Source organism: Salmo trutta, chromosome 34 (genome assembly GCF_901001165.1).
Source record: "Salmo trutta chromosome 34, fSalTru1.1, whole genome shotgun sequence".
In the NCBI taxonomy this organism is placed as follows: domain Eukaryota; kingdom Metazoa; phylum Chordata; class Actinopteri; order Salmoniformes; family Salmonidae; genus Salmo; species Salmo trutta.
This window is the reverse complement of record NC_042990.1, coordinates 13571675-13584853: the sequence shown is the minus strand read 5'-3', so window position 1 is coordinate 13584853 and position 13179 is coordinate 13571675. Positions and strand designations below refer to the sequence as shown.

The following is a 13179-nucleotide window of genomic DNA, read 5'->3' as shown; positions in this document are numbered from 1 at the left end:
GGTTTGTGAAATTGAAACCGAGTTCGGGGGAAACATTTACGTCAGCCACTATACTTATCGCCCTAGAGTCAGTGCGATGATCATACGACTGAATCATAAGGATGTTAAAAATTATGCAGGGATTTTTGAGAAGTATTCTCGTCTTTAACTTTGAATTCCCTTGCATTGAAAACAAACTCTGGGTCCACAAAAGTTTAAGCAATTTAAATATTTTAAGCAAATTAGTCATGTATTCAGCCAATAAATGTTTTGAACAGAAAATGAAAAATGTGTGATTTCAGTTGAAAATGTTTCTGATAGTGTAGCAAAGGTAGTCAACAACTGTCTTTAGGCCTCGGGCAAAGTTACTCATAAAGCAAGTACAGCTCAGCACACTAACAGGGTCTGAACTTGCACCAACAACCCCAAATGATCAGTCACATTGGTGCCGTGACTAGCAAACTGTTGATGTTCCTTAGCCGCAATGTTTGCTACAGAGGAAGTGAAAACTATGTAACTCTGAGGCAACATACCAAGCTTGTGTGTGCAACTTTTTATTGATAATTGATGATTCATGCAAGCTCCTAGTGGTCACTGCTAATGCCAATTCTTTTCAAATCAAAAGAACTTATGCGGTCGAGTCACGCTGACGACCCAGATGTAACATGCAGTCGGGTTAACTTGGCAGCCCTAGATTGCTTCCGGAGCTTTGCCATCCCTCTCTAGTTTAACACTAGTTTCACTGTGTGGAAAGTCACCTTTCACCACTCCACTTAGTCGTTCAAAGCTCTGTTAGCGGGAGATATCTCGCAAAAGCGCAGGCTCAGGGATCAAGGTAATTGTTTTTCCTCCATGCCCACCCCACCTACGAAGTGGCTCTTTCCAGGCCATGGGGACACAGTGCTCCTTTGTTGCGGAGGTCATGAGAAAACCACATCAGCTGAGGAGTGGGGGGGACGTGAAACGTCAAAATCAAACTGTTGCTTGTTTGTCTGGGCAAGGCCTTCTCTACACGGCCTTACTCAGGACCCGTGTGTCCCGTGCCAAGCTTAGAAGGGGTTGCTGACCACATTTAGCTTGAACGATTGCCAAAGACTGTTTGTTTCACTCCTTCGGACCTCATGAGACTTGATCTGTGTGTTGTCGTACTCTGCAGAGAGTTCACGTCTCAGCGCGGGCCTGCAAGGGTGTTGAGTCTGATGATTCATGTGGCCATGCATGGATGTGTGTTAGAGAGCGCAAGAGTGTGGCATGTTTGTGTTCAAGGTTTGTGAGGGATATCAGCCAACGGACATCATTCATAACCACCCCAGCGAGTAAGAAGAAACTGTGTGGGTGTGCGTATGTGTGAATGTTCGTTCTGAGTGTAGAGGAACTTTGAGGTTGTGGGAGAATCTCCTAGTGTGCTTTCTGCCCACCCCAGGGAGAGGGAGATGTGCCCAGTGACGATGAGTGTGGTCTGAGAGGCCTGTGCTTCAAAAGCGATATGGTCGTCCACTGGGATTCTTGCTCAGTCACGCAAGTGGTTGCTCCAGGAAATGTGTGGATGTCAATACACGTGAATGAATAAGAGAGACAGACGGCCTCCTGAGTTGCGCAGCGGTCTAAGGCATTGCATCGCAGTGTTGCGGCGTCACTACAGCCTGGGGTTCGATCCCAGGCTGTGTCATTACCAGCCATGACCGGGAGATCCATAGGTGCGGTGCACAATTGGCCCAGCGTCGTCCGGGCTAGGGAGGGTTTGGCCAGGGGGTCTTTACTTGGCTCAACTCCTTGTGGCGGGCCGGGTGCCTGCAGACTGACTTCAGTCGTCAGTTGAACGGCGTTTCCTCTGACACATTGGTGCAGCTGGCTTCCGGGTTAAGCGAGCGCGGTTTGGCGGACGCATGACGTGACCTTCGCTTCTCCCGAGCCCGTTGGGGAGTTGCAGCGATGAGACATGGTCGTAATCATGAAATAGGGGAGAAAAAGGGGGGTAAAAATAATTTTGATATCAAAATGGTGTCCTGGGCAAAAACGGTTTGGGAACCACTGATCTATGGCCTTGCCTGGGAGGATGAGAAGACCATTGGTTGTGACTAAACACTGCTAACAGGCACGACTCCAACATCATTATTACATTTTCCGATGACACAGTGGTATGCCTGATCACCGACAATGACGAGACAGCCTATAGGGAGGTCAGAGACCTGGCCGTGTGGTGCCAGCACAACAACCTCAATGTGATCAAGACAAAGGAGAGGATTGTGGACTACAGGAAAAAGAGGACCGAGCACAACCCCATTCCCGTCGACGGGGCTGTAGCGTAGCAGGTTGAGAGCTTCAATTTCCTTGGTGTCCACATCAACAAACTAACATGGTCCAAGCACACCAAGACAGTCGTGAAGAGGGCACGACAAAACCTATTTCCCCTCAGGACACTGAAAATATTTGGCATGGGTCCTCAGATCCTCAAAAGGTTTTACAGATGCACCATCGAGAGCATCCTGACTGGTTGCATCACTACCTGGTATGGCAACTGCTCGGCCTCCGACCGCAAGGCACTACAGAGGGTAGTGCGAACAGCCCAGTACATCACTGGGGCCAAGCTTTCTGCCATCCAGAACCTCTTTACCAGGCAGTGTCAGAGGAAGGCCCTAAAAATTGTCAAAGACTCCAGCCACCCTAGTCATAGACTGTTCTCTCTGCTACCGCACGGCAAGCGGTACTGGAGCGCCATGTCTAGGTCCAAGAGGCTTCTAAATGGCTTCTACCCCCAAGCCATAAGACTCCTGAACATCTAGTCAGATGGCTACCCAGAATATTTGCATTGACCCCCCTCTTTACACCACTGCTACTCTCTGTTGTCATCTATGCATAGTCACTTTAATAACTCTACATACATACTACCTCAACTAACCGGTGCCTCCGCACATTGACTCTGTATCGGTACCCCCTTGTATATAGTCTCATTGTTATTTTACTGCTGCTCTTTAATTATTTGATACTTTTCTCTTATTATTTTTTTTTAAACTGCATTGTTGGTTAGGGGCTCGTAAGGTCTACACCTGGTGTATTCGGCGCATGTGACTAATAAAATTAGATCTGATTGGTGCTTATCAAATGTTCACTCTCGGACCTGTAGTCTGGTCCTCTAGCTGTGTGTGAGTGTGTGTATGTGTAGACGGCACTTAGAACACAGATCTGGAACACAAATGGCTTGGCCTGAATCCAGTTCTGACTTGACCAACCAGAACTGAGCACTCAGAGAACACATATCAGACCCCACAGTGAGGGGGGGGGGGGGCCTTCGGGAACAGGTACAGTATTTTAAACTCAACACAGCTGGAGTGGAAGACGGGGCTAAAGCGAGGAATTAAGTTTAAAGACTTCACTCGAAATAGTAAAATATCTAACTTTTGTGTCAAGGCAAGTGTGTTGACAAAAAAACAGAGAAGACCAAAACCTCTGAGCTCTATCTGAGTAAAAAAAAATGAAAAACTAGTATACACTTAAGTTGATTAGAGTTTAGACACTTCACATCGTAGAGTTGGCCATGTGAGAGATTTGGCAGAGGGAGCTGCATTTCCGTACTACGGTGTGGCTCTATGGGTCATGTCTCATGTGTGGGTTACTCATGAATGAGCAACAGGCTGGGCTACTGTGTGAGCAGTCACCCATTTAGAAAGAGGGTGAAGTGGGGGATGGGTGGGTGTTGCGCAACACAGCAGATTAAACCTGCCATCCTGGGGATTAGGAGGGATCCCGTCCCGTACCTGTCAGCGCGCGTCATCATCCCTCCGCTGCCTGCACACACGGGGTTGAGGCTCATCTCAGTGAGGAGATGAAGAGACCTCAGTGGAAGTTAATCCTAAGAGATTCTCACACACACAGTTGTGAATACAGGACTCATATGTTTCTCCCTCTCTCTTTGCAATTTGATGCCATTTTGAATCTAAATAACTACCGTAACGGCCATCCATTCGTAATGACACCGACACTCGTGTGATTCATTGCGTCACACTCCAATAAAACAACGTCGTTCATTAAAACGTATGGATCTATAAAATGTGTGTGCGGGTGTGTGCGTACGCACTTGTACACAACTCACGTTGTGCATGTTGTGTGACGCCAACTATCTTAGTGGTTGGCTCCAGCTGACTGAGGCCCCACTGTCTGAGGCTGAGTGGTTAACTAAAGCCTGCTGGAAATGAGGATGTGAGAGTTTGCTAACGGCAGAAATGCGCTACCCGAGGATGCTTCCTCAAAACCAATGAGACGAGGAACTCCAGATATCCGCATGTCAGCATAACGAAAACAAGCGAGTTCTGTAAAGCTTAGTGAAAAGTGATGGGTTTAGGTCCTCGCCAATGGCCAACTCAAACACTATTCTGTGGAATTTTAAAAACAGCACAGAATGGAGTCACAAGCCCTTTAGTTTGTAAACACGCAAAAATGGTCATCGGTCTCAACCATGGCACTATCAGAAAAGAGTACACTCATTTAGCTAACAGATCGTGAGCAGAAAGCACATTCTTCACAGCTTAGGTGTTCAGGACAGGTGCAGAAACTGAGGTAAACATTTCTACACCACATTCTTAAAGCCAGGCAATTCTCCTGCATTTGTAACACACATTTTTTTTTTTATGTATCCAATTACAGCAGAGGTAGACCAGATGCTGAGGTCAATAGGCTATGCCTGGCAAACTGGGGGGAAAACATTAATGACCTAGCATACTGGTCTGACCACTGGTCTAACATAAGACAAACTGCTTTTGTAAGTTAGGTGATTCCCGTACACAAACTCCAATAACGCAATGTTATTGGGAGAAAATGATAGGACTACAACAAACCTCTAAAGCAGCAGGCAGGTTTTAAGGCATCAGCCTGGCAGGCTCTCTTGGTCATCCCAGCTACAGGTAGCAGAGCTAATCAACATTTCGAGCTGCATGGGAGGACGGGGACGCCACAGGCTTCTATTAAGTCCCCTAATCCCCTGCCTGCCTCCAACCCTCCTTAAGTGAGCTCTGAAAGGAGAAAAGACCCTGGAGCAGCTTTGTTTACTTTCACCTCTCAAGAAATGATCAAAGGTCAGCACCCCAGACCCCAATCCCTTCTGACCCTAAACAATAAGCATTATTGGAGATGCTGATCTTGGGTCCCGAGATGGAGGAAGTGTTGTCAACTTCGAAACTTAGCGTTTGTGCTTGTTCCATTGAGTGTGGGGAAAATGGGTCTTGAATGGGGTATTGGCATCGTCTAAGAGGATGGACATTTTTCCAGTAGTTCAATCCAGGCTTCCAGGGAAGCCTAAAAGCTTACCCTTTTCACACTACTGAGCCGAGCTTAGCTGTTCTGCAACGGCCTGTTGCTGAAACCATGCTGAAAAAGGACAATGTGATTAGATGCATCCGAGCCAGCAAAAAAAAAAAAAAAAAAAACGGTTTGGGACGGCACAAAAATGTAAAAAAAGGGTGAGTGACCCCATTTGTACTATTCCTGAGCAAAACATACAAACACACTCACGCAACCTAATCTGATACTGTGCCCAAACGGAACAAAGCCACAGAGAGGAATCAAAACAAAAGACTTCACCTAAGTCTGCAAATGTATCCGCTTTCACATTTATTTTTCTCAATCAGGTCATCTTCGCTTCCTTTTCTTCTAGTCAGACCCAGTTTGGGCTTCCGTTTGTGTTATACAGCGGGTCCTCTTCAAAGTCAATTTAGGGCCCTATAAAATCTGTGTTGCGGACGAAATCACGGAATCCAGACAAAACAGAATTCAACAATATTCAAAAATGTATTGAACTTAGTAGGACATCAACTCAAATGTATTAAGCTAAATTAGAATTAATTTTCCCAAGTTAATCATAAGACATGAACAAAATGCATCAGTGATTTGTATTTTCCTGCAACTTTCTGAAACAGGCACAGGAATGCCTCGGTCTGTGTGTGTGTCAACACTTGTGTAGCCATTAGCGATGATGCTAATGATAACCTTATGGTAGAGATGGAAAGGCGCTCCCAAAAACCTTCTCATTGAAATGTTAGCATTTGGCAGAATATGATTATTTGCATCAATCCAGTGGCCATTTGTTCTGCAAACTCTGCAATCAAACAATGGTCTCTTGCTAGTGTGCACTGGCATTAAAGGGTAACTACACCCAAAAACCTAAATGCACTATATTTCACACAGACTTCCAAAGTGGTCTCCTGATATGGTTTTAAGCATTGTTGTGGACTTAGAAAAGCAACTACATTGGATAGGGATGCACAATATCTCAGAATTGGCCGATATTAGCTAAAATGTTGACGTGCATACCTATATAAACGTAGGTTAGCGATGCACAGATAACATTTATGTGGCCGATAACCGATATTTTCATTGCCAAACAAAAACCCGATACTTCAAATTTTCGCGGCCTTTTAAGCATTCTAGTACAGTTAAATAGTTGAAACACACCAAAAAGTTACTTTGTTGGCATTTACGAAGGTCCCCATTACCAGTAAAATATAATCAAAACCTCTTTCACTTACTTGTTGTGCCGTTTCGTTGTTCATTCTCAACCAGGATTTCATCATACTGAGCTGCCATTCGAACTACTGACTCGAGAAATAAGCTCATCAACTGCGTCTGCAGCAGACCCTCTCATGTCATTGAAACGCCTGCTCAACAAAACTGCCGACAGACAGTGGGGTTAAAACTTGCAAAAGTACTCTAGAGGTCGACCGATTATGATATTTCAACGCCGATACCGATTATTAGAGAAACAAAAAAAGACGATATTACATTTTTTTTAAATAATAATTAAAAAAATAATATATATATATATATAAAAACGGCAGATTTTTATATATATGTAATGACAATTACAACAATACTGAATGAACAATGAACACTTGTATTTTAACTTAATAATACATCAATAAAATCAATTTCGTCTCAAATAATGAAACATGTTCAATTTGGTTTAAATAATGCAAAAACAATGTTGGAGAAGAAAGTAAAAGTGCAAAATGTGCCATGTAAAAAAGCTAATGTTTAAGTTCCTTGCTCAGAACATATGAAAAAGCTGGCGGTTCCTTTTAACATGAGTCTTCAATATTCCCAGTTAAGAAGTTTTAGGTTGTAGTTATTATTGGACTATTTCTCTCTATACCATTTGTATTTCATAGACCTTTGACTATTGGATGTTCTTATTGGCACTATAGTACTGCCAGCCTAATCTCGGGAGTTGATAGGCATGTCATAAAGTCAAACAGCACTGTGCTTCAAGCATTGCGAAAAGCTTTTGGCAAATGGAGGAAAGTGTGGTTTGAATGAATGCTTAGGAGCCTGCTGCTGCCTACCACCGCTCAGTCAGACTGCACTATCAAATCATAGACTTAATTATAATAAACACACAAAAATACAAGCCTTCGGTCATTAATATGGTCAAATCCAGAAACTATAATTTCGGGGAAAAAAAGTGTTTATTCTTTCAGTGAAATACAGAACAGTTCCATATTTTAATCGAACGGGTTGCAACTCTAAGTCTAAATATTGCTGTTACATTGCACAGCCTTCAATGTCATAATTGTGTAAAATTCGGGCAAATTAATTATGGTTTTTGTTTGGAAGAAATGGTCTTCACACAGTTCGCAACGAGCCAGGCGACCCAAACTGCTACATATACCCTGAACGCAAGAGAAGTGACAATTTCAGGCACCGCATTGATTATATGCAACGCAGGACAAGCTAGTTAAACTAGTGATTATGTTAAAATGGATAGTTTTTTATAAGATAAGTTTAATGCTAGCTAGCAACTTACCATGGCTCCTTGCTGCCTGCACTCACGTAACAGGTGGTCAGCCTGCCACGCAGTCTCCTCGTGGATTGCAATATAATCGGCGCCCAAAAATGCCAATTACCAATTGTTATGAAAACTTGGAAATCGGCCCTAATTAAATGGGCCATTCCGATTAATCGGTCGACCTCTACTGTAAACAAGCGATTCGGTGGCATTCTCTGAGCCTCTTCAATGTGTCGCCACCATGCTCGATGCTAGGTACAAGGACCGCTATTTGATGCAGACAAGAAACAGGGTTTACATGAAATGTTAGACACAGCTGGACAAGATGGAAATGGACACAGCGACAGTGCGCACAGGCGAAGAGGACCCACGACAGGCCACGGACAGACAGAGCTGAAGCTTCACTGCTTGACATGTATGATGAAATCCTGATTGATAATGAAACGATGGAATAAATGAACAACGAAACAGCACAGCAAGTAAGTGAAAAATAGGTTTTGATTATGTTTTACTGGTAATGGGGACTTTTTGGTCAGTGTGTGTGTGTGTGTGTGTGTGTGTGTTTCAACTATTTAACTGTACTAGAATGCTTAAAAGGCCACAAAAAAAATGTTAAATACCGGTTTATCAGGTTTTTGGCAAGGAAAATGTTGGATATTGGTATCGGCCAAAAATGTTATATCGGTGCATCCCTAACATTGGCTGACCTATTAAAAAAGTGGGACTTTGAGCGAAACCCTGCATTTTTGGGGTGAAATGGAATCCTGGAAAAACAAAATGGGAGAAAACTAAATTTGGGGTAAAACTAAAAGGTAATCAGGCAAAAACAAAAACAGATATGATAGGGCCCTATGAACTGCACATTATTATAGGACCTGAAACAGTCTGCCAATTGTGCCAGTGTCCTCATCTTACCCGTAATATTTGCAAGTCAGGGGCCTACTCGATTCCATTGATGACACTGATGACACTGCAGACTATTTCCGTTTTACTGAGTAGTTCTCGTAACTCACTTCCGATGTTAAGTATAAATCCATTAGGGCCTCGGTCTCAACGACCAACACAGCTTTTAAAACGAAACACAAGCCACTGAAATGGCCATAGAAAAAGCAAAGCAGAGATAAGCGAAAATGGTTCAGCAATCTGCACAGTAAACACTGATGACACATTGAACTGAAACCTTCTGGCAACCCCTTGAGGTTAGCTGCATCTTAAACATAAACATAAGGAATACAGTTTGAAATTCCAAACATAGGTTCAACAGCTGAAAGAACTGGAAGCTTAGAGGATAGGCTACATTTCTATTGGAAACTGTGCATTGTGTGATATTTGAGCAAGAATGGAGACATTTTGAGTGCAAACTAAGGCAGGAACAGTATTGTTATACAAACAAATGGCCGACAGTGGATACTATTTACTTTATGTTACAACTTCCAACACTTAACTAGAGCAAACTAAAACTTAAAGTTTAAAAAACATATTACAACATTCCGGGGTTTTTTATGTTTAATGCCCAGCCCCTTCAAGTGGAACTGACAGTGTTTTAGCCACATTAAATCTTATTTAAATCTGGTCATAATAACCACCTTGGAAGAATATGATACCTTTTTATTGTGTTATATTTTCTGAAAAGCGAGCACTGTACGTTGCTTTTCACATTTTCATAGACTTTTGGAATGACAGTGTAAGGCATTTGTGAATATTCTATGGCAATATAGAGTGGGAAAGCACTGCAGTAAATAAAAACATTTCATATCGGCAAAGTAGTTCAAATGCTGTCAGTTCCACTTTAACGATAGTAACCAATAAAAGCTTTGAAGACCATGCAACCGAACAGTTCAAATCATTGTGATGTCATCTGCTGGCTGCTTCGTTAACCATAATGCTCGTCTCATTAGTACATCGTTAGTTGGGCCAAAACTCGGGAGCTCTTCATAAGACTGCAGAGAGCAGTGCTTTGTACGAGAGACAACAGCGCATCAGTTCAGCTCAACTTTCATTCCCCTCTCCAGAATATCCACAAATGATGGATGGCAACAGACCACTCAAAGTTATTCCACGTGAGCCTGTGATGGGCTCATGTGGGACAACTATGGAACTATCTATACAACGTGAACATAATGACAGCGTCACCATATACAGATGGCAAATATGTGTATTTTGGCACTAGTCTGAAATAATCATCTTTGCTCAGAGACAAGTAGGCCGTCATTGTAAATAAGAATTTGTTCTTAACGGACTTACCTAGTTAAATGAAGGTGAAATACATTTTTAGAAAGAACAAATGAGCATTAATCGTTCGTAAGTGATCGATTCTTCAAAATGGACTCAACACAACTTAACGCTGAAACGGCCTCACCCAGTTAGAGCAATGTTTAGCAATGCTTGTCACTCATGATCGCATTTCCCCCCTGTTAGCGCTGTTGCACTTCTGACCCTTCGTTGGTCCCGTTGAACCTCTATCTAGTCATATTAGGGACGCAATTACTACCAGAGCTACAATGGTGAGCACCATAACAGAGAACAATACTTACCGTGCCATTCCAAGTCATTGGCATTTTTCATATCATGATACGAGTATAGGAGCATAGTTAAATTGGACGTACAAAAGTCTGTGGACTGGGTGGGTCTCTCCAGCCCAAGCAGGGATTGATAGACAAGCATTCACACCAAGAGTGTCATTCTGATCTGTTCTTAAGTAAAACAAAAAATCCATAGCTAGACAGTCACTGGAGAGTATTCACAGCTGCAAAGTACTTTGCTTTAAGCAATTGTCACTTTAAGACAGTGAGACTAAATGAAAGCATTGAAATGAATCACTGGATTTCAAAGTTCATCTTCACAATCGAGGAGCTAACAAGATCATAAGTGTTCGACTTACCCATAGCAAACGAGACCCGGGGGGTAAGCCTGGCCAAACATGTACCCATAACCCCTAGAATGACCACGATTATAGGGAGTAGGCCTTGGTGTTCCATAATAACCCAAAGGAGGAGAGCAAAATCAATGCTTGGGAGAAAGCGTCTGGCGAAAAGCGTCCGTTGTTTGTGTCAAAGACTGGTTCTGTAGGGGGAGCACAGAGGCAAAAGCCACTTCCTCTTGTCTCTGGAGCCAGCCGTCATCGCATCTGAGGGAGAGAGAAAAAAGAGAGATGGAGTCAGGGGAGGGAGTGTCAGAGAGAAAAGCAGTACTCCCTTGGCACTGCAGAGTTGTGGGTGGACAGAAAGCCTGCTTGCAAAGGAATGACTCATTTCTCATAAGTCTGCATTAAGAGGAACAAATAACTTCTGGGATATCCCAGAATTACTTAATGGACTAGTACATTTCATGTACAAGTAGGCACCCCCTACACAGGCTGTTTAGGGAAGAAAAAAAAAAGTTACAAGAAACCTCACAGAAAACCACAAATAAAATAAATGATTCATGCAGTGTGAAATTATTTTGGTTACAACTAGAGAAACGCCTGACAAACTGATATCACTTAGAAATTCTATTTGACATAAGGAACATCATGGAGATTCAGTGAGAAATACAGATAAGACCTATTTACTCTAGGTTGAAATGACTGCTACTCACAACAATATGAACCTTTTGATAAAGGGAAAGGTATTACCAACATGTTCACTGATATCTATCGTGCAAGCTAATTAAAGGACCTTTAACAAATTAAATTTTTTGCCTAATTCCATTTTGTTTTTCCAGGTTCCAGATTTATCCCTGTATTCAGGCATTCGCTCTTAAACTTTTTTAATAGAAAAACAACATTTGATGTCCTAAGTCAGGGTTCCCCAACAGGCAGTGCTTTGATTTGGCGCCCGAAGTTTGAGCATTTTTTCCTATCTTTTTAAAATGTTGGAAATCTGTTCCAAAGTATTCCCATGAATGGTAGAAGGCGCCGGAGAGGATGGCTGACGTTTTATGTGCTCCTAACCAACTGTTATTTTGTTAGTTTCTTTGCGATATTTGTAACTTATTTATTTATTTTTTTACTTATTTTGTGCATAATGTTGCTGCTACCATCTCTTATGACCGAAAATAACTTCTGGACATCAGAACAGGAATTACTCACCACGAACTGGTAGAAACTTTTTCCTTTAAGGAGTCCGACGAAGTATATATTGCTTTCCCGGGAGCAGGACCAAATCCCTGTCATTTCCGTGAAGAGAAGACAGAGAAAAAGGAGGTGGAGGTTGGGCTGCCTTCTGAGAAATCGTAGGCGAGCGAGTAAACCCCCACTGCCATCCGTTCTATTGGCCGATGTGCAAAATCGATGACCTAGTACATCACTGGGGCCAAGCTTCCAGCCATCTCAGACCTCTAAACCAGGCGGTGTCAGAGGAAGGCCCTAAAAATTGTCAAACACGCCAGCCACCCTCGTCATAGACTGTTCTCTCTGCTACCACGGCAAGCATTACCGGAAGGCCAAGTCTAGGTCCAAGAGGCTTCTAAACAGCTTCTACCCCCAAGCCATAAGACCCCTGAACAGTTCCCCCACACACTTTTACACTGCTGCTACTCTCTATTATTATCATCATCATCATCATCTATTCATAGTCTACGTCTACTTACATGTACATATTACCTCGACTAGCCTGTGCCACCGCACATTGACTCTGTACCGGTAACCCCTGTATATAGTCTCGCTATTGTTATTTTACTGCTGCTCTTTAATTACCTGTTACCTTTATTTCTTATTCTTTTTTAGTTTTTTTTTTACACTGCATTGTAGGTTAGGGGCTTGTAAGTAAGCATTTCACTGTAAGGTCTACACATGTTGTATATGGCGCATGTGACAAATAAAATTTGGTTTGAAATATTATACACACACACACACACACACACACACACACACACACACACACACACACACACACACACACACACAGAACATTAAATATAAACTCAACATGAAACAACTACAAAAAATGTATTGAGTTACAGTTCATATAAGGAAATCAGTTAATTGAAAGGAATTCATTAGGCCCTAATCTATGGATTTCACATGACTGGGCAGGTGTGCAGCCATAAGGCTACCCACATGTGAGCCAGGCCCAGCCAAATCAGAACAAGTTTTTCCCCCACAAAAAAAGGGCTTTATTACAGATTTTTCAACCTTACGGGCGAATTCGCATCGAAAATGTTTCCATAAATAAGCTTAGTTGTACAACTAAAAAGGTCAAATACACTGCATTTAAAACAGTCAGCAAAAAGCTAATGAATTCAGTGCTTGTGAAATTATACCTAGACTAAATAGTGCCTTCAGAAAGTATTCATATCCCTTGACTTATTACACATTGTTGTGGTACATCCTGAATTCAAAATGGGTTAAATATACTTTCTCCCCCCTCACCCATCTACACATAATTCCCCATAATGTCAAAGTAAAACATGTTTTTAGAAATATTTGCACATTTACAAAAAATTTA

The 13179-nt window shown here is 42.4% G+C and overlaps 1 protein-coding gene across 5 annotated transcripts in view; it reads right to left on the bottom strand.

The window, feature by feature from the left end:
• The window catches only part of sema4ab (sema domain, immunoglobulin domain (Ig), transmembrane domain (TM) and short cytoplasmic domain, (semaphorin) 4Ab), a 52088-nt gene that overhangs the window by 27315 nt on the left and 11594 nt on the right, over positions 1–13179 (bottom strand). For 4 of the 5 annotated variants that reach the window (XM_029731931.1, XM_029731928.1, XM_029731929.1 and 1 more), the window contains exon 2: positions 10635–10880. In XM_029731931.1, the coding sequence (XP_029587791.1) occupies positions 10635–10731 (97 nt within the window). In that variant the 5' untranslated portion in view covers positions 10732–10880. Of the gene's footprint in view, positions 1–10634; positions 10881–11822; positions 11947–13179 lie in introns of those variants that run through there. The other variant, XM_029731930.1, reaches the window with a different exon arrangement.